Raw genomic sequence first — 21996 nt, forward strand, 5'->3', positions numbered from 1 at the left:
GCAAAAGTTGTTTTAATGTTGAAAAACCTCGTCTGGTTGTGTATGTACAAGAGACTGTTGGTTTTGAATGTTCTTGTGCTGTTTTTGTGACTATTAAAGTGAATATCTTCTATTACAGTCTTGTGCGCTAATTGCGGTGCTTTTTTTGTAAATGCCAATTTTTCATCCAGTATAAAATCTTTATTATGTCATACACAGAAAGAAAAAACGGATTCATATGAAAAAAATAAATATACACATACTAGACAAAGCTAGTTTTCAGTAGTTGGTGTAAGTGTACGGTCAGCATTTCAAGAATACATGTAAAGATCAATATAAAGTGACAAAATGTAGCTGAAAATCCAGTTGTTAAAGGGTTAATCTCACAAAATCTGTCAGGAATATGCTTTATTTCACCCCATAATCAGAAGAAACCACCAATTTTTATAAATGTCAAATTCTTCATTTTTTATATATATATATATATATATAATTTTATTTTATTTTTGGTGCAAAATATGAAATATACAAGCACATGTTCAAATTCTTCACATTTCGTAATTGTTTCTTTTAATTTTGGGGCAAAATATGAAATGTATAAGCACGTTCAAATTCTTCAAATTTCTTAAATATTTTGTATACATTTTGGGGCGAAATACGAAATATTCAAGCACATGTTCAGATTCTTCAAATTTATTTATTTTTTCTTCTTTTAATTTTGGGACAAAGTATGAAATATACAAGCACATTCAAATTCTTCACATTTCTTTTAAAATTTTGGGGCAAAATATGAAATATATGAGCACATGTTAAAATTTTTCAAATTTCTTATTTTTTTCCCCTTTAATTTTGATGCGACGTATGAAATATACAAGCATGTTCAAATTCTTCAAATTTCCGATTTTTTTTCTTTTAATTTTAGGACTAAATATGAAATACTTAAGCATGTTCAAAATCTTAATTTCTTTTAATTTTAGGGCTAAATATGAAATACTTAAGCATGTTCAAATTCTTAATTTTTTTTTATTTTTTATTTTTTTCTGAGTTAAATATTATATATACAAGTACATGTTCAAATGTTTCACATTTCTTTTTTTTTCCTTTTAATTTTGGGGCAAATTTTGAAAGCACATTTAAATTCTTCACATTTCTTAATTTTATTCTTGCAATTTTGGGGCGATATATATAAAATATACAAGCACGTTTTTGACAGGTTTCTTGAGATTCACCAAGTTGTTTGTTATATTGTACATAAATAGTTGAACTTTTATCATTTAGATATACAAATAGCTTAATGTAGCTGTTTAAATGTTTGTAAACAGTTTTTGGCTTCATGTGTGGTGTGGCTTCGTCGTGGGATGCTTTGAGCTGTGTGTGTTTCACAGAGAGATGTCAGACGACACGGGAAGCTGCTGAGCTGGTTTCCATTTGGCGCTTCGTCTTCCTCCGTCTGCTCTGATGTACGGCTGCTTCCTCAAATCTACACACACACACACACGGTCAGACCCCCCCTGATGAAGATACCTGGAGATTTGTGAGCTTTTCAAAAACTTGAAAGAAAGGGAAGCATCAGAGATCTACACGGAGGAACTGAGGGAGTGTTACAGAAGAGCATAAGTAGATGAAGAGCGATACCTTCAGAGACAGAGGAGAGGAAATGAGAGACGGTTATAAAGAAGTGCCTTCGCAGAAACCTGAATCACAGAACAGACGAGACGAGCGCTTCCCAGAACGGGCCGTAAACGGTACCGCCTGCAGAGCTGACAACCAGACACATAGAGACGTTAGAGGAACGCAGAAATAAGACCGGCAGACTAAATACACAATATAGTATGAATATCAAAAGGAACAAAAAAATAGTGACTGAAATAACTGACAAAATAATTGAAGAAAGAATTGGAATAGGCAAAGAATCCCAAGATGCATAGTGTTCTGGCCAAACTGAATTTTATATGAATGTACAGTTAGGCTAATGGGCTATAAATAAATGTCAATGTGTGTGTGTGTGTATATACATATATATATATATAGTATATGAATATTATATTTTTACATTTCTAACATTTTTTCTAATATTTTTAGAGATATTTTTAATATTTGTATAGTATAAATGGGTCTTTATACAAAAGAAAATAAATACAGTATATTTATGATATATATTAATAGATTATAAATACATTTATTTATTTTTAGAGTATAAATGAGTCTTTATACAAATGTATATTATATAAATGGTTCAATATATAGTTTATAAATACTATATATTTACATTTATAATGTTTAAAAAATGATAAATTATAAATAAAAACATTTATAATATAAATAAGTCTATATTTCATATATACTATATTTACATTTTTAATATTTAACATTTGTATAGTATAAATGGGTCTTTATACTAATATTTGTCAATACTTTTGTATAAATTATTTTTCAATATATTTATATTATATATTATGTATAAATATCCATTTATGTTATTATAAATGTGTATAAAATATTATCTAAATGTTATTTTTCTTTTAAGTTGACAGCATCTTTTTCTACTCCCCTTTAGAGTACATTAAACTATGGCTGTCAATAGAAAGCAGAATATCAAATTTAGTCAATTGTAATTATTGTATTTTTATTTTATTTTTCCCTGAACATTTGGCATAGAGGTAGGCGTTGGGTTTCATTTGCACCATTTATAATACAACCCCTAACAATGGTAAAATCACTATCACTAAAATCAAGTTTATTGTAATATTCAAAGTTAAGGCACTGGTTTTCTGTAAAGAACCTGTGATGATGTCCTCGATGGCTCCGTCTTTGCCCTCTCTCACGAGCGGCGTCATCTGCCTGCGCTTCAGCTCTGCGATCAGATCCAGCCGAGGGAAGCGTGGCAGCGCCGGCATCTGAACACATCAACAAACCCGTGAGTCCTTCATATTCACTTCCTGTTCTCCACTATTTCTGTCTCTGTCTATCACGCATTCCTTCATTACTCACTGCTGTGCTCATGGGAGGGTCAGAGATGGGTAAATCTGTGCTGAAATCGGTCTCTGAGATTTTCTTCTTGTGCTGTTTGTTCTCCTGCTCGGCCAGCTACAGAGAAAGAGATTCATCCGTCAGTCAGCATGCCAGAGGAAAGACTGGGGGAAAATGATTTGTACAAAGCAGCGTGCCAAGTTGCATACTATCTGTACTAGATGAGGAGAATAGGATTGGTGTTAAACATAGTGTGATAGAGATGTCTGGGTTGGATCTTTATGGGGATTCTAGAAGTAACCCCTTTCAGTCGTTTTAATATTATTTATATATATTTATAGTATTTATTAATATTTTTAATTAGCTTTTATTTTCAGTTTTCATTTTAATTTTTAAAGTTGTCTCTTTGCCTGTTTTTGTCTATTTTATTTTTTATAATTTATTTATACTTTATATACTGTATATAAAAAAGTATGTTTATTGGAGTTTTAGTAATTTTATTACTTAAACTTATTTATTTCAGTTAGTTTCCAAAGCAGCATTTGTAATTTTCTCATTTTAAGCTTGTTTTTCATCTGATATTTAGATTTTATTTGGAAGTTTTAATCATTTTCTTATGTGCTTTTGTCATTATTATTATTATTTAAATATTTATTATTTGTTTTATTTCAACTTTATTGTGATTACTGAACATTTTTTAAAATAGTTTTTGTTTTAGTTATCAATAACAACCCTGGCTAACGTTGGGCTAAATATATACAGATTATTAATTATTAAGACCATTAATTTGTATATTGTCAAAACTAGTACTTTTAAACCAAAACCAGTACAATTAAAATAATATTCAATCTGAATGCACTATATGGTGTCATATGGGGTTTTGAAACCGATATAATTAATTTATCAGATAATTTCACTATTTCATGTCAGGCTTATTCACTGTAAAAAAATATATATTTTTTAAAAGTTGTAAATAAAACAAACATTATTGGAGTATATTTTATAATGCCATTTCCACTTAAAGATTTAATTCAATGTGTTACTTGCCGTTTCTTTGTAATTATTTGTGAAATTTTCTAGCAATTTCCAGTATGCAATACCAGTATGATATATGCTGATGTGATATGAGCACTGGGTAATAATTTCATCACCTTATATGCTTTGATAAACCTGGCAAAAACAGGGAAGAACACAGAAGGAGGTGTGGATTTGGGATCCTCTCCGAAATACTCCACCACTGAGTGATAGACCTCCTGTAGAGACACACAGACGATCCAGTCACGTAGAAGCTATTATTCACTGCTGTTCAGAAAGGATTTCACACAGAACTGAACTCATCTCCACCTCTGCAGTTTTGCTGTCTTTGACCACAGAGTCCAGCAGACTGCTGTTATTAGACATGAAGTTTGTGAGGACAGCGCTGTCCTTCTGCTGGAGAAACTCCTTACGCACCACCGCCATTCCCTTCTCCAGAGATCGAACATCTGCAAGGATGCTGTCCAGAGAGACTGAGAGAAACATGCAGGTCAGTGTATAAATATATAGCTTTCATTTAGCAGATGCTTTCAGCAAACTGAGATTTGAACTTACAACCTTTAGGTTACCAGTCTGGAATTTTTTAGCTTCAAAGTTGGTTTTGATTTTTCAGTTTTGATTGCCTTTGTTTAGATTTTGATAATTGCAAATATTCCTTTATGCGCTTTAATTGTACTTTATCGTAGATAAAACGTGCACTCTAAAAAATGCTGGGTTAACTATAACCCAGCGCTGGGTTAAAGAGGGACAAACTCAGCTATTGGGTTGTTTTGAACCTAACCACTGGGTCAAAACAACCCAACCACTGGGTCAAAACAACCCAACCGCTGGGTCAAAACAACCCAATAGCTGGGTTTGTACAACCCTAGTGGTGAGTTGATGAGAGTTCATGTGCAACACTCACCCAGTGCAGCTTTATCCAGACAGTGTAGTTCAGTGTGAAAGTTGTGCAGTTGAGGATATTTTTCTTGTATGATGCTGACGATGAAATGCAGGAGTGTCAGTTTTCGATCTGTGGATTTCATGTCCAGAAGCTGAGAGCGAAAATGTGAGAGATGTGCGATAAATCAACAAAACGTTTATCATGAACTGATCAAATATATACCTTTAGTGCAATGTAAGTCATAAAAGTGTCTGCCAAATGCATAAAGGTAAATATTTCATAGTTTACTTCAAATATGCTATTCAATTAAACTGAATAAGTTTACATGACATACATGTCCAAAAATACAATTAAACAATAGCAAATGAGGCATGCATTTATTTTACCTTATACAGTATATATGACAAAAAAATGAGCTAAACTAAAAATGAAATTTTTAGATTAAAAAAACTAAAAATTAATGGACAAGAAAATTTTCAATTTTTTCTGCTTCAAAATATCGTAATGTGTTACTTGCAGTTTCTTAGGGTTTTCAAAGTAAATCCTACCACATTTTTTTCAGTGTATAAACACAATACGTGAACCATCTATTGAAAAGAAAGTGTCCAGTGACACTGATCAACTAAAACTGTAAATCTGCTTTATATGCCAAAATCTCATTTTTGTAAAGATGTTTTCCCTCACCAGGTCCAGACTTTGGAGTCGAAATCCATATGCTGATCCTCTCTTCCCACTGTTCATGTAATTCCCAAACGCAAGAATGATCTAGAAAAAGAGAAAGATCAGCTTTCACTACATAAATGATTCTATGCACATGAAAATTGATTCTCCTTACCTCTAGAATCTTCTTGAGTTTGCTGGAGGATTTGATTGACATGGACGCAGTGATGATGGCATTTAATTGCTGCAAAATAAGATCAAGATTTTTTTTTCATTCGATTTTAATTTGATGTTAAATTCAAGTAAATGCATCCTCGGACATACTGACAGGCTTTAATAGCAGGATGCTCTCGCTGAAGTTGCCCATGAAGGTCAGCGTGCTGATTCTCTGTGCCAGACGCGGGGTTTTGCTGAAGGCCACCATGAATCGGTCCTCCTCCGACAGCTCCAGCAGGGGACGTCCTTCACGCTCGTAATTCTCAATCAACTTCAGCTCATAATCAGATGGGATGAAGCGCTCCAGCAGCTCCAGAAAATCTGACTTTAGCATATCAAGATTATACCTGCACAAAGAGAGTATCAGGATTAGTTTTATACATGCAAATTTTGGTTACAACAACAATGTGGCTGCTGGACGCACGTTTGGATCGCAGTGCAGATCTGTGCGGTGCTCATGCCTCCCTTGCGCAGGGTGATGGCGAGGTTTTTGGCCCTGTTGGGCTCCAGTAGTGCGATTTTACTGGATGCTTTATGAGCCACTTTCAACTTCAGAGTGCCGACATCAACAGGAGCAGACTCAGCTTTAGTTTTGAACAACTCCTCAAAGACGTCCATATTCAACTCCTTCATACAGAGCAAAACAGGGAGGTGAGTGACGGCAGCTTTAGTCCTTCAAGGAAATTCTAGTGATAAATGCTGAGCTAATTCTAACAGCTTAAGACTATTTCTAAAACATGCAAGTACCTATAATAGCATGTATAAATATTAAAAACAAGATTTATATTTCTTTTTTTAAACATTGTGTATATATAAATATTTTATAAATTCTTAAAAATATATATATTTCAAGAACAAAAGGGCAAAAATGCATGGATATTAAAAACTAAATTCTATTTTATTTTCTAAAAATATGTAATATTTTAATATTAATAATCAAGAAGGAAAAAGCAGCAAGCAGGAAATGTTTTTAATGTTGTGAAGTTTTTAGTTAGCTGTTGTAATTTTATTGTGCTTTTTGTCATTTTTATTGGTTGTGTTTTTTCAAATTCTATATAGTTATTTTTTTATTTCAGTTTTAGTTTTAGTTATTTTAGTACATCAAGTTAAACTAAATGAAAATGAGAAATGTTAACAGATTACACTCTGAAAATTATACAAAATTATATAGAAAAATTATAAAAAAAATAAAAAAGTATAATTAGAATTAAATAGAAATGATATAGAAATTGATGTAAGTGATGATATAATTATAACACTGGTTGTATGTATATTTGGATCTTCACCTGTTGTGTCAGCGGCTGGTATAATGTGTAAATCCAGAGAGCCGGATTCGGATCTCTCCATGCGGATCAGACCTCGATCCACCAGAACCTGGACCATCTTCTCCAGCTCGGTCAGAGCTTTAGCAGAGCGCTGTCTCTCTCTCTCTCGCTCCTGCTCCTTCTCACTGTGTGTGTCTCTCTCGTTCTCCTTCTGCTGCAGCTGAGAGAGCTGAGCCTGTGCCTCCTTCACACCGTCCTGAAAACACACACAAACAGACACAGCCAGGCTTCACAGGCTGGAAACAGGAGTATGTAAGTAAGTGTTTGTGTGTGTGTGTGTGTTTTAGCAAATTGTGCTACCTTCAGAAGTTCCACCTCTTTCCTACTCTGTATGAGCTGTTTCTCAAGTGCAGACGTCTTCGCCACAGCTTCACTCTCACACTGCTGCAGTCTAGTGCTTAACTGATATACACAACATACTGAGTACTTAAATATGATTTGGTGTGTGTGTATTTCCGAAATATAAATAGGATGTGCCTTATGTGAGATAGTTGTATTCTAGCATTTTATACATACATACATACATGCCAAAGACTGCAAAACAACTCTGAATAAATATAATGGAATAAATAATAATAATAATAATAATTTAAAATGAAAATGCATTTATTGCATTCAATGCTTTATTATTATTTCATTATTATATATAATGTATGTTGTTTTATTGTTGTAGTCAAAAAGCACATATATATGTACATGAAATCATTTATATCAGAACTATATAAGAACAGAATCATTATAGGTTCAAGTAATTGTGTGTGTGTGTGTTTTGGGTGTGTGTACCAGTGTGTTTTGTTCTTGCAGCTCCTCTAGATGTTCTATTATTGTATTTTTGGCCTCGGCGTCCTCTAACATCGCTCCAACATCAAACACATTATCCAGATACGCTTGAATCTGCACCTGCAGCCTCTCACTCTCAGTGTCATTTAACTTCTACACACACACACACACAAACGCACACACACACACGCACACACACACACACACACACACGCACACACACACACACACACGCACGCGCACACACACACACACACACACACACAGACACACACACAAAACAATTCAGACTGCGTTTTAGGCAGTAAAAATACAGTAAAACATATTCTGAAATATTTTTACAATTTAAAATGTTTTCTATTTCAATATATTTTAACATTTAATTTATTCCTGTGATGCAAAGCTGAATTTTCAGCATCATTACTCCAGAGCAGCATTAATTTGAAATCTTTTGTAAAGTTATAAATGTCTTAACTGTCACTTTTGATCCGTTCACTGCGACCTTGATGAATAAGTATCAATTTCTTTCTTTCTTTCAAAAGAAGGCATAGTCATGCCAAGCTTTTAAACAGTAGCGAATGTAAGTTGCTCACCTCCAGGTAGCTGTCTAGTCCCAGTTGTGTAAACTCATACTGTAAATATACTCTGAAGTTCATGTTCTCCACTGAGTGCACTGCAATGTTGATAAACTGCATACAAGCCACCTAGAGGTGAAAAAGGGAAAATATGTTGATCAGTTTTCCTCACGCTGATGATCCCAGGTCAGCAAGTATAAACCCTAATGTATGTCCAGAAATCCAATGCATTATGTATGTTATGTATGCATGTGATGTTAATACTGATATAGAAAAATTATTAAAATACATATTTTAATCATATGATTATAAATACATATACACTTTCTGCTTGTCCTAAAGTGTAAAAGTTAAAAGTAAAAGTCAATGTACAAATGGACCATAAATATAGATGTTTGTCATGCTCCTTCGTCCTTTTTGTTGAGCTAAATGCCATACAATTAGTGTGAGAATCTGATAAAACATGAAAATGAATACATAAAGGTTGTCAAATGAAGCATTCTGCGTGTCCTCACCATGAAATCAATGTTGTTGTCTTCATTTCTGAAATATTCCATGAGTTTCTCGAATCTGTTTTTCTCTCCACACACCTGCATGAACATACAGACACATTCACAGGTTTCTCAGAGGGAATTGTTTACTGTACGTGTTTACTGTACGCTGTTTTGGATTAAATTGTCTGTTAGCAAGTACTTGACCATAAAGTAAGAACATTTTACTACATTACGAGACCTTTCAGTGATATTTGATGTCACAGGATCATTTATCATCTGAAAATATGTCATTGGCTTAATATTCAATGCAAAACCTGTATCTAATTATTAGTTCTCGCTACAGGAAGTAAATTTTTATGCAAAGTATGTGCATTCGCAAAAACAATGAGGACATATGGATGGGAAACCCCTAAGCAGATATAGTGTTTTAGCAGTTTGCATATCCCTTTCTGCTGTCACAGATATGCATCACCCACACAAATGTTTTTGTGACAATGAATAAACGCACAGACTTTCAAAATGACGTCCATGTGAATGTGTGAGATTGCAAGCTGATCATGTGTCCTTTGTATGTGTCTTTATAAAGGGAATGATCTAGTTTTGTCATGTCTATCTCTCTCAGTGCAGACGGGTGTAACGGCTGATCTCACAGAGTGAGCTTCAGGTTACTTGAGTTTAACAGCAGATCAGACACTTGTATCTCAATCTCATCACTTGTCTGTGTTCATTCAGCGTCTGAGAGAATAACTAATGGTTTGGGTCTTTGATCCTGGGTCTTTGAATTATGAGTTGCGGGGCAGTCGTGGATTTGCAACTCAAAGGTCGCGGGTTCGAGTCTCGGTAATAACAGGGATTGTATGTGGCGGGAGTGAATGTACAGCGCTCTCTTCCACCCTCAATACCACGACTGAGGTGAGACCCTTGAGCAAGGCACCGAACCCCCAACTGCTGCCCACTGCTCCGGGTGTGTGGGACGGTTAAGCCACACTTAAAAATGTATGCACGTATTGAAGTTTTTTAAAGAATTTAATTTAATTATATTATGCCTTGGTCTATTATATTTAATTATATTTTATTAAAACAAACTTTCTTTTTATTATTTTATAATACATATTTAATATTATAATATTGTAATTTTTAATTATATTTATTATTATAGGTTTCGGTATATTATATTTGATCATATTTTACTAAAACAACCTTTTTCATTTTTATTATTTTATAATAAATATATTTTTTGATTATTATTTTTAATTATAATATCAACTTTTTTCTTTCTATTATTTTTTTATAACACATTTAAAATCATAAAATCTTTTCCTTTTCTTTTTTATTATTATTTTTGATTATATTCTGTTTTGGTGTATCATATTAGATTTTATTTTACTAAAACAAACATTTTTCTTTTTATCATGTTTATAATAAATATTTTGTATTATAATATTTTATTATATTATGTTTGGGTATATTTTATAATATTTTATTAAGACAAACGTTTTAGTGTTTTTATAATACATATTTAATATTATAATATTTTTGTCTTTTTGTTCTTTTTATAGTTGTTTTGATTATGTTATGTTAATTTACAGTGTTGAATTATGCACAATAAGACAATGGAGGTGGTGATGATGGTGAGATGGACAGACGGAGAAAGAAGGATAGTATTTTCTCACCTCTTTGAAATTATTAAAGGCTGCAATAATCATTTCATGACCTCCTCGAACCAAACACACTGCAGCAAGGAGCTCCAGAACCAGAGCTTTAGTCCTAAACACAAACACACAGGTATGTACTGTATGTACAATAGTGTAGAAACAAAAGATTTAAAACACACACACACACACACACACACACACGTAATGTCCTCTCACCTGGCACTCTTGTTGTTGAGACTCAGGGTGATTTCATTGACACAGCTGGGATGAGCCATCACCTGATTAAACCCTAACTAACACACACACACACACACGCATTAGTCAAGAGATGAGACGAGACGAGATGAGAGTGAGATGAGAAGTACCTGGTAGTTCATTATGGCACGGAGGCACATAATGCAGAGGTGCAGGTGGTTCTTCTGGCTGAGCAGAGACGAGTATCGCAGAGCTTTCCTGAGCAAAAGAAGTCATGTTAAATATATTAAATATTATAATATTTTTTCATATTAATTTTTTTTATTTAAATGCTATTTACATTTACATGTATAGTAAATTCTTAAATCTTCATGAGGAAATAAATTATTCCGTTTAAATACGAAAAAGTCAAAGTCAGAAACAAATTAATTAAAAGCAGAACTATGTTTTTGTGTAATCTGCCACATCTGGAAATCTCAAAATCATTAAAAGTAAAAGTACTGTATGTGACACAGACGCACACAAACAAACTCTCTGAAACAGGAATGCAGTTGATCCTGATAGAAGTGTTTGGATGGGTGGGTGTGTGTGTGTGTGTTTGCGTTTGATCGCTTGTTTTGATCTAAAAAAAAATGCATTGCAGACATACTTGATGACACTCATGATAGTACAGTAAGAGAGTTTAGCACGTGTGCATGCTGATCTCATGTTGAGCGAACGAAAGCTTTTATGAATAAATCATAATTCATCAGTAACTTCTGTACTAAAATAGATTCTAAATGAACAAAAAATGCCAGAACTGAAACCACACATGTGAAAATAACTCTTATAGACATGTTACATTTGATAAATAACTAATACATGAAATAAAAATTAATTAATTAATTAATTATTAACGACTATGTTATTTAGTGCTCTGAAACACAACTTCACAACCATGACATGCAGATCTAAAAATCGCTTGAATAAGAAACGAGATGTATTATTCATCATGTCAGAGCGGTTTAATATACATGACTGACCTTGTGGTGAAGGGGCGTCCTGAGCGTGGGGAATTGTGGGTAGGGGAGTTTGTCGCACTGGTGGTCAAATCTTCCACAGATTTCTCATCAAAGCTTCCATTTTCAGAGCTGTCCATGTCATATCTGTAAAAACACAGCATGTTAATTAAACAGCACAACTGTTTTCAACACTGATAATAATAAGACATGTTTCTTGAGCAGCAAATCAGCATGTTAGAATGATTTCTGAAGGATCATGTGACACTGAAGACTGGAGTAATGATGCTGAAAATTCAACTTTGCATCACAGGAATAAATTACATTTTAAAATATATTCAAATAGACAACAGATATTTTAAATTGTAATAATATTTCACTATATTACTGTTTTTATTGTATTTTAGTACAAATAAATACAGGTTTGGTGAGCATATTCTTTTAAAAACTGCTACTTTTTAAAGCAGTTTGACCACCATACAGTGTTGCTTTGTTCGGTAAAGTTTGTTTGTTGCTCAGACTAGTGAATATAATAGCAGTGTTAGCTAACTGGCATCAGAGGGCTGGTTTCAGGCACTGGATGGTCAGAGAACGTCCTCTTCCCAGATGCCTTGTCACATTAAGAATTTAGGTTTCTCTATTGTGTCTTGGACAATGTGTGTGTGTGTGTGTGTGTGTGTGTATACATACGTTCTCTTCCCAGACGCCTTGTCACATTAAGAATTTAGGTTTCTCTATTGTGTCTTGGACAATGTGTGTGTGTGTGTGTATACATACGTGACTCCTCGTTGAGAAAAAGAGAGGTAGTCCACTAGCATATCTAAACCTTTGTTTTCTTCATTTAGAAACTCCTCAGCCCACCTGAACATACAGAGAGAACAATACAATGAAGAATAAAAGAAGCACAAGTAAGATAAATTATGAGTGACAGATTCATTACAATCCAGTGTCGACACAGACACACACAGCTGCAGGTTTCTAATGGAATATTTCAGAAACCTGCTTTTAAAGGAACAGTTCTCCCAAAAATGTACATTTGTTGAAAATTTCCTCACCCTCAGCCCATCCAAGATGTAGATGAGTTTTTTCTTCATGGGAACAGCTTTGGAGAAATTTACATCACTTGCGCACCAATGGATCCTCTGCAGTGAATGGGTGCCGTCAGAATGAGAGTAAAAAAAAAATGCTAAAAACATCCCAATAATCCACACCACACCAGGCCATCAATTAACATCTTGTGAAGCGAAAAGCTGCGTGTTTGAAAGGAACAAATCCTTGCTTCACAAGATGTTAATTGATGGACTGGAGTGGTGTGGATTATTGGGATGTTTTTAGCATTTTTTTTTTTACTCTCATTCTGACGGCACCCATTCACTGCTGAAGGTCCATTGGTGAGCAAGTGATGATGCGAAATTTCTCCAAATCTGTTCTGATGAAGAAACAAACTCTACATCTACATCTTGGATGGCCTGAGGGTGAATAGATTTTCAGTTAATTTTCATTTTTAGTTGAACTATTCCTTTAACATGTGAAACTTTAATGTTAAAAAAGTGGTAAAAAGTATCTGTTCATTTATAATGTAATCAGGCCAGTAACATGCATATCAATAACACTGCATGTCATGTGATGGCTCTTACCCGATGTGATTGGTGCGCAAAGAGATTTCCAGCTCTCTCAGAACTTGTGTGGATTCTTGGACTCTCCTCTTAAACTACAAATCACACACATATAATTTTATTAATTAAAATCACTCACATATTCCAGTTTGATTGATTATAACTGGACGAGTTCTATATCTCGCTCTCAGATTTATTGACATATACACAAACTCCAACACATATCTACCTTTCTGCCTCCTCCCTGCTCTAATAAACTCTTAAGTTTCTGAATGTACGCTGATGGAGGATTCTTCACCTGAAACCGCTCCTGAGAAGAGAAACAAGAAGTTGGTATTCACATGTGTGCATCAAAAAGTTTCAACTATTTTTTATAACCATTTTCCACCCTCATGATCATTATTGTTACTGTACCTTTAAGACTTTGACGTGTGAATGACCCCTGCTTGCTAATCGATTGGTGAATATTTATTTATTTAATTATTCATTTATTTATTTTTTATTTATGGTCATATGGTAATGACGTCATATTTGTGACATCAAAACCATTATTATTTCTTAACCATTTAGTTTCAATGAATGCACTGGGTGCACTTGAGGGGAAGTTTTTAGTTTTTAAAGAGCAAGGACAATTGTGTTTTTCATTTTGAAGGTGTGTTAATATGTCGTTTGGGTAGTAAAGACTGCTTTATGGTAAATGAATGTGTAAAAAGTGAACGTTTTTATGTTTTAGCTCTGAACTCACCTGGTCACAAACTAACTCCCATTTCTTCTCATTGTCATACTGACAGAGCAGCTTCACTTTATCAGGTGGAAGATTCATGGAATTCTACAAGCACAGAGCAAGAGACAAATCATAAACCTTTTTGTAAGTCTGAATTCATTTATATTAATTCTACAGAGCCATTAGCTCTATTCCACTAGAGCTAATGAGGCAAACTTTTAAAAATGTTTTTTGGGTTTGGGAGCACCTTTGGGTTCAGCAAAGAACTTTATTGAGAACCATTTTTCATGGTCGAGTTTTTTAGAGAGTAAAAGTGATATTTCATTAAACACTGCCTTTCAAATGTTTGGGGTCGGTAATATTTTTTCATGTTTTTGAAAGAAGGCTTCATTTGTTTGATCAAAATACAGTAAAAAATTTCACAATATTGTGAAATATTATTACGATCTCAAATAGCTGATACCAAACTTTAGAACAGTAGTATAGGTTCCTCAGATCAGCTTATCGATTTCTGGGTGCCAGTCACACCAGTACAAAGATGGGTTGCTAATAAAACAGATAATAAAAAGTACTTTGTAGAACTTAAAAAGTCTCTCTTTTGTATTTAAGTATTAGTTGATGGTGCTTCCTACTTTTCACAGATTTATGCCTGGCGGATGATAACAAGGGCAAAAAAAAAAAATCCCATTGAATTACAATGAAGGAGGAAAAAAGCCAGGTGACCTAGAAACACCCTAGCAACCACCCAAATCCCCTTGGCAACCACATAGCAACGTCCTGCCAACCACCCACAGCACCCAAACATCTCAGTGGCAAGTTTTGCACAGCCCACATTTTCTTCAGATCTAGTTGTAATTTGTTCCCAGACTATTGCAGTGTTTAAATGCAGAGTTACTGAGGCACCAGTCACACATTACACTTGTTTGCAGATGGTCACATATGAACTGATGAGTAAGTGAGCCAGTTACTGTGTCTTGTGAGCCAGATTACGAGCAGCGGACAGATCACATGTATAATAAGGTATGCTGACTCTAAGAATGCCCTTTCTGAACCGGCAGATTAGTGCTGTGTGAATGTCCTGTTGCTATGACGATCTCCTAAATTATTTATGAACAGCATGAGTGTTTGCATTTGAGCACACACACACACACACACACTGTTATGGCCCTACAGAATTACTTCATCAGTGACTCAGCAGACAGTGAGCATCAGATGATACTGCACACACACACACACACACACACAAACACACAGAGTGTGTGTGCAAGCTGTGTCTAAATCCCCTAAAACATTATGAAAATCATCTTCAAGGTCGTCCTCCATTGTCTTATGCTTGCCAAGGCTGCATTTATTTGATCAAAAATACAGTAAACACAGTAATATTGTGAAATAATATTTCAATTTAAAATAACTGTTTTCAAATTTAGTATATGTTAAAATGTAATTTATTCCTGTGATCAAAACTGTATTTTCAGCATCATTACTCCAGACTTCAGTGTCACATGATCCTTCAGAAATCATTCTAATATGCTGCTTTGCTGCTCAAGAAACATTTTATCAATGTTAAAACAGTTTTTGCTGCTTAATATTTTGTGGATACATTTTTTTTAGGATTCTCTGATGAATAGAAAGTTCGAAAGCATAGCATTTTAAATAGAAATCTTTTGTAACAGATGTCACTTTTAATCAATTGAATGCTTAATAAAAGTATTAATTTCTGGTGTGGTAATAGATCTCTCACACAATTCGAGTTCATTCATGATCATTCATGGATGAGTTAGATGCTCAAGTGGTTTGTTCAAATCTCTAACTATGAGCAACATTAAGCAAACGCCACTGATTAAATCTCTATTCTGATTACATTTCTATTCATCATAGAAACCTGAATCCTCACAGTTTCCACAAAAATATAAAGCAGCACAACTGTTTTCATCATTGATAATAATCAGAACTGTTTCTTGAGCAGCAAAGCAGCATATTAGAATGATTTCTGAAGATCATGTGACACTGAAGACTGGAGTTATGATGCTGAAAATTCAGCTTTGCATCACAGAATAAATTGCATTTTACAATGTATTCAACTACAAAACAGTTATTTTACATTGTAATAATATTTCACAATTTTACAGTTTTTACTGTATTTCTGATCAAATAAATGCAGCCTTAGTGAGCAGAAAATATTTTAAAAATCTAACTGAACCCAGAATATTGAGGGGTAGTGTATGTGACATGTAAAAGTTACATCCAGGACATCATGTTTGACTATTGCTGTCATTTCATTTTTGCGCATATTGAATTAGTTCTTCGCTAAGCACGGCATATTAGCATGTCACTGTGTCCCAATTAGCAAAACAGGTCAATGGGAGAAAAAAACAGCAATCTGCAGAAATATTGCTTTAGGACACACACACACACACACACACCACACACACACACACACACACAGAGAGAGACAGACAGTCTCTCTCAAACAGTCTTTCTTTATGGAAAGTCTGCAGTGCAGACAACTTCACTGATTATTATCAAGCTTATAATTGCCGGGTTGCATCTGTCGTATAAACAGTGTTATCTTTGCTTGTTTTAATTCAGATCTCATAGTTTCTTTTGTCTTTATAATAGTTGACCTTTTCTACCTGTGAAATGAGGACAAGGAGGCTGGAGAAAAATAGAATCAAGGACAAAACACTTCCAACTCTTCAACCATCACTGACTGCTTTATATTTCTCTCCTTTCTGAATGTATTGTCTGCCCTTTGCTTGTTCTTTCCTTGTCCTTTTTTTTACATGTTCTTCTATCCTTGAAAACAGTTAAACAGTTTTCAGGACAAGGTCAGCTAACATAACTTCATCACGTATTATTCTGAATCCTGAAGTACTCAAATGCTTATATGTGAGTATGTACACAGATAATTTATGCATCAATGGTTAATGCAGCAATGCAGAATATACTGCGGTACACATGCACATTCAGAGCTGTCATTCAACCATCACTGACTGCTTTATATTTCTCTCCTTTCTGAATGTATTGTCTGCCCTTTGCTTGTTCTTTCTTTGTCCTTTTTTTTTTACATGTTCTTCTATCCCTGAAAACAGTTAAACAGTTTTCAGGACAAGGTCAGCTAACATAACTTCATCACGTATTATTCTGAATCCTGAAGTACTCAAATGCTTATATGTGAGTATGTACACAGATAATTTATGCATCAATGGTTAATGCAGCAATGCAGAATATACTGCGGTACACATGCACATTCAGAGCTGTCATATTACTTTACCTTCAGCAGAATTACGCTAGAAGAATATACTGTTTTCGGCTTATCATATTTGCATGAGTTTTTTGTATATTTGTAAGCCGAATCAGGTACTTTTTATAATCACCTCATGGATTTTGTAATATATTTATTCAATGAAAAATTAAGCTTTATATTTTTAAGACACTTTAATCAAAGATGTTTATTAAAGCCCATATGATTTTTTTCTTTCTTTCATGGGTCACAAAAGAAGATATTTATGACTTATAAGATATTTAAGAAGGTCCAAGTTGCTATTTTCCACAAAGATGACTAATCAAGGAGGATTTTCAGCAAATAATGACTTAAATTTCAGTCTGTTTCTCAAACAAAGCTATTGTAGCCATGAAAAATACAGTGCATATGAACTACTTTAATGAAGCATTAATAATTCTTTTTGTCCTTTTTTGGAGTTTGACAGACCCTGATCACTATTTACTTTAATTGTACATTCAGAAAGAAGGTCATATGAGTTTGGAAGGGTCACTAAATGACAGAATTTAAATTTTTGGATTAATTACTACTTTAAAGTAGTTCAGAAAAGTAGTTACACAGTCACACACTCATCATTCATCGTTAGGGTTACCTAAAACTAAAACTGAAATTATTCAGTAATAAAATATAACCATTAAAAAAAAAAGGTTTTTGTTCCTTAAAATAAAATAAACATTAACTGAAATAAAAGATATATAAAAATTATTTCAGCCAGGTGTCAAGGCAACATTTCTCATTTTAACTTAGTTGAACATGATGTACTAGAATAACTAAAACTAAAGCTGAAAAATTAATGAACAAAAACTACTACTAACTAACAGAACTACTAAAAATGACAAAAATAACAAAATTACTAAAATTTTAACTATAATTAAAATGAAAAAGGAAAATATAAAAATAAAACAGATTCAAAATTTTAATAAAAACTATAATAGTATCTCAATAATAATAAAATAACTGCACATCGTAAATAAGATGCAGATGATGTAGCTAAATCACATAAAAACATGTCTAATTTCATAATTTTACACCTCTTAAGAGCTCAGCTTGATGTTTTCTTATACTGTTATTGTTTTCAACCATCAGACAGTTTTTATGACTCATTTTTTGCAGTAAAGTATATTGAAATACATTCAGAGCTGACTTTAATTCATTGTATCTAATAGATTTTTGTCTTGAGTGTTTCTAGATCAGTTGAAGGCTGGACTACTGCTGAAGATGGATGGTTTGTCCTTTCGGTAAGTGGCCACATGCAAAATATCAATAACTGAATGGGCCATTTGTATAATTACAGGCCTGTCGTTTTTGCAGATGTTTTGCACTCCTCCCCTTGTCAAGGTGATGTAGAAAGCATCAGCTTGAGTGTTTTAAATGCTAAAACACATGCATGTGTGAACAAGGACAGAATTATTGTTCTTATATACATAAATTCAGCCTCACAAAGAAGAGAATGCAGAATTCTCAGTAAATGTGTATTTGCATGAATTCGCGTGTGTATATGCCCACTTGATTATTGTTTATCCAGTTTTTAATTTAATAATTCTTATAACTTTTACTAAATAAGCTCCCAGGTAATTGCACTGAAGCTTTGTGTTGCAATATTTACATTTTGTACCCGACTAGGTTTGCTTGAGTGATTGCTATTTTAATTGTGTGTTTTATCACGAACACGCTGCTGGTGCTGCGTGCATTATTTGCATTCTATTTCCATTATACAAACAGCATGTCACAAACTCTCTCTTTCTCCGTAGGCATTGTAGATGGTTTCTGGATAAAATGAGACTGTTTGAGTTTATGGAGGGGCTGCACGTGCACTTTAATACTTGTTCGTAGATTAGATGGCCTTTCACTGCTGTATGATGGGAAAGTGTGGAGTGCTTATCTGATTTAGGAACAGCATCAAGGATATTGGCAGAGTAAATTAATTAACATGGAATAAATTACAGCTGGCTTTACTAACACACACTAGAGCCAGACGCATTTAAGTTATATAAAGAGTAAAACACTGGCTAAATATTAATTTTAAACACAGGTACTTGTGGAATGTGGGCAGGTGCATGTGGACTGTTGGATTTGAACTTTTTAGATTGGAAACTGCCATGTAAAATACTCTACTGTGAATCTGGTTCAGAGTTTCCATGAATTAGATTAACTAGTTGATATGTAGGTTATTCCAGGCCTTAACTATAACCGGCCAGCCATATGGACAAATTTAAAGGAATAGTTCACCCAATAATGAAATTTAGCTGAAAATGTACTCACCCTCAGGCCATCCAAAATGTAGATGAGTTTTTGTTTTTTGTTTTTTTCATCAAAACAGATTTGGAGAAATGTAGCATTGCATCACTTGTTCACCAATGGATGCTCTGCAGTGAATGGGTGCCGTCAGAATGAGAGTCCAAACAGCTGATAAAAACATCACAAGTAATCCACACCACTCCAGTCCATCAGTTAACATCTTGAGAAGTGAAAAGCTGCGTGTTTGTAAGAAGTAAATACATCATTAAGACGTTTTAACTTTAAACTGCCGCTTCTGGGCAAAAAACAAGTCCATAATCCATTGAAAAAGTCCATCCCTTGTTGTCTTCTCACATAAAAACCCACCAACATATTTGTCTAGATCTGTTTTGGACTGTTTTTGCATGTAAACTGTGCTTGATCTGTGCATATTTCTCTCCTGATTCACACAAGGCAACTCTTTCACTGCAGGAAGCGTTATTAGGGATTATGGACTTGTATTTTAGCCGGAAGCAGTGACTTGAAGTTAAAAACTTCTTAATTATGGATTGTTTCTTACAAACACGCAGCTTTTCACTTCCCAAGGCGTTAACTGATGGACTGGAGTGGTGTGGATTACTTGTGATGTTTTTATCAGCTTTTTGGACTCTCATTCTGACGGCACCCATTCACTGCAGAGGACTCAGAGCAAGTGATGTAAAGCTAAATTTCTCCAAATCTGTTTTTTGGAGTTTGACAGACCCTGATTACCATTTATGTTCATTGTATGTAAAGAAAGAAAGTCATACCAGTTTGGAATGGTGTAACAGTGAATAAATGACAGAACTGTAATCTTTGGATTAACTACTTTAAACTACTACTTTAAAGTAAACCCCCAAACTCACATACTGTGCACTCATAATAAATGAGATGCAGACGATACAAGTAGATAAAGCACATGAAATACACCTAATGATGCATTAAACTCTCCCAACTGTACAATTACAGTCTCACTGCTGCATAACACTCATACTCGGGGAGATTTTGCAGATTTCACAACCACGCGTATGAATGCAATTACCTCAGTACACATTCCATCACAGTCTACAACCTAACGTGGTACAACTAGCTGTATTATGTCATTCAAACAGGCTGTGCGGTTTCAATTTCCAGTCATATGAAAGTCCTATCTGTGTTCATTTGATAATAACCTTTGCTGTTGAATGCAAAGAGATGCATATCATGGTGCATTTGTAGTTAATGCAGTGGCACATTACACACATACTGTACTTGAACATGCTGTTTTTCTATGTTCAATCAGCAAAACACTTTAACAAAAAGGAAATGACATTTTAAAGCTGAACCCCCCTTTTAGTCTATGAAATTATGGGATATGTCATGTACATACCAACACAATGTTGAACCTCTGCTCTAATTCCTCCTCTGGTGGTAGGGGCAGTTTAGGGGCCGGTGGCTGTTTCTGCCCATATGTGCTGAGGGGCCGTTTGACGTCCCGTCCGGGTGACATCTCCAGACTTCCAGCTGCGTTCCCCATGGCTGTATACGGAGTTGCACGCAGAGGTACACATATACAGTCCAGATAATATAAGTCTCGCTCAATGGAGTTCTACAACTTGCTGACTGATTCGAAACACTTCTATGTGTTCTTGTTTAGTCCCAGTGTAGCAGGTCAAACGGTGGGACTTTTTGAAAACACAGATAAAATCCAGCTTGAATCTTACAGAATTTGGTTCTGTTAAAAAGTCCATAAAAGATTGTTTTTTTTTTACATAGTTGCTGACATATTCAGGTTCTTCCAAGTCTTCTGTCTATTTGCAGTAGGCAAAACCTATAACTTGTGTATACAGAAAGAAAAATGACGCCAGTAGGCAAGGCTGTTGTCTATTCTGATGTCTCTTGGTCGTCTTCTGGTCTCTGCGACATCTCTCTGCTCCATCCTGGAGTGAGTAGTTCAGGTAGGGAGGAGAGGGGTGAGTGATATGAGAGAGGAGGCAGGGACTGGGAAGCTTCTGGGTCCTAGTGCTGGAGCTGTAGATTCTCATCAGTGTGTGTATCTTATATGAACACCTGATACTGACTCGGGTGTCCACCTACAACCACGGTCTCATTCTGGGTCCTAGTGCTGGAGCTGTAGATTCTCATCAGTGTGTGTATCTTATATGAACACCTGATACTGACTCGGATGTCCACCTACAACCACGGTCTCATGTTACTTGTTGGTGTGTGTTGCTAGGATGCTAAAGACTAACAAATAACACCACACACACTCTTTCTGAATGACTTCAGACTTTTGCGAACAGTTGTAACTGCGAATCTATAGTGCCACAAAAGTGCTCATTTAAAAAAATAATAATATATACAAATAAATTA

At 34.5% G+C, this 21996-nt stretch overlaps 1 protein-coding gene across 1 annotated transcript; it reads right to left on the reverse strand.

Annotated features, from left to right (window-relative positions):
• Positions 1-1051: 1051 nt before the first annotated feature.
• Positions 1052-21401, reverse strand: fmnl1b (formin-like 1b). The gene is made up of 25 exons (XM_016525066.1): positions 21014-21401; positions 14127-14210; positions 13611-13691; positions 13403-13476; positions 12543-12626; positions 11790-11912; positions 10938-11025; positions 10789-10865; positions 10591-10684; positions 8939-9013; positions 8442-8552; positions 7852-8001; positions 7369-7470; positions 7030-7264; positions 6168-6408; positions 5856-6090; positions 5703-5771; positions 5552-5632; positions 4889-5018; positions 4294-4457; positions 4101-4202; positions 2971-3066; positions 2762-2876; positions 1674-1739; positions 1052-1459 (listed from the first exon to the last, which is right to left on the reverse strand). Exons 1-25 carry the CDS (start codon positions 21158-21160, stop codon positions 1359-1361), a joined length of 2925 nt encoding a protein of 974 aa, XP_016380552.1. The 5' UTR covers positions 21161-21401; the 3' UTR covers positions 1052-1358.
• Positions 21402-21996: the final 595 nt, after the last annotated feature.

This window comes from Sinocyclocheilus rhinocerous, unplaced genomic scaffold (assembly GCF_001515625.1).
Source record: "Sinocyclocheilus rhinocerous isolate Xijiao unplaced genomic scaffold, SAMN03320098_v1.1 scaffold1694, whole genome shotgun sequence".
NCBI lineage: Eukaryota > Metazoa > Chordata > Actinopteri > Cypriniformes > Cyprinidae > Sinocyclocheilus > Sinocyclocheilus rhinocerous.

Bases quoted from the DNA above. Each gene is read 5' to 3' on its own strand.
- fmnl1b (XM_016525066.1), bottom strand. From the start codon at position 21,160: ATGGGGAACGCAGCTGGAAGTCTGGAGATGTCACCCGGACGGGACGTC. The intron at 13,692-14,126 runs GTGAGTTCAGAG...TTCTCTTCTCAG, and splicing joins GGGAGTTAGTTTGTGACCAG to GAGCGGTTTCAGGTGAAGAA. The intron at 7,471-7,851 runs GTACACACACCC...TGTGTATATCAG, and splicing joins TGCAAGAACAAAACACACTG to TTAAGCACTAGACTGCAGCA.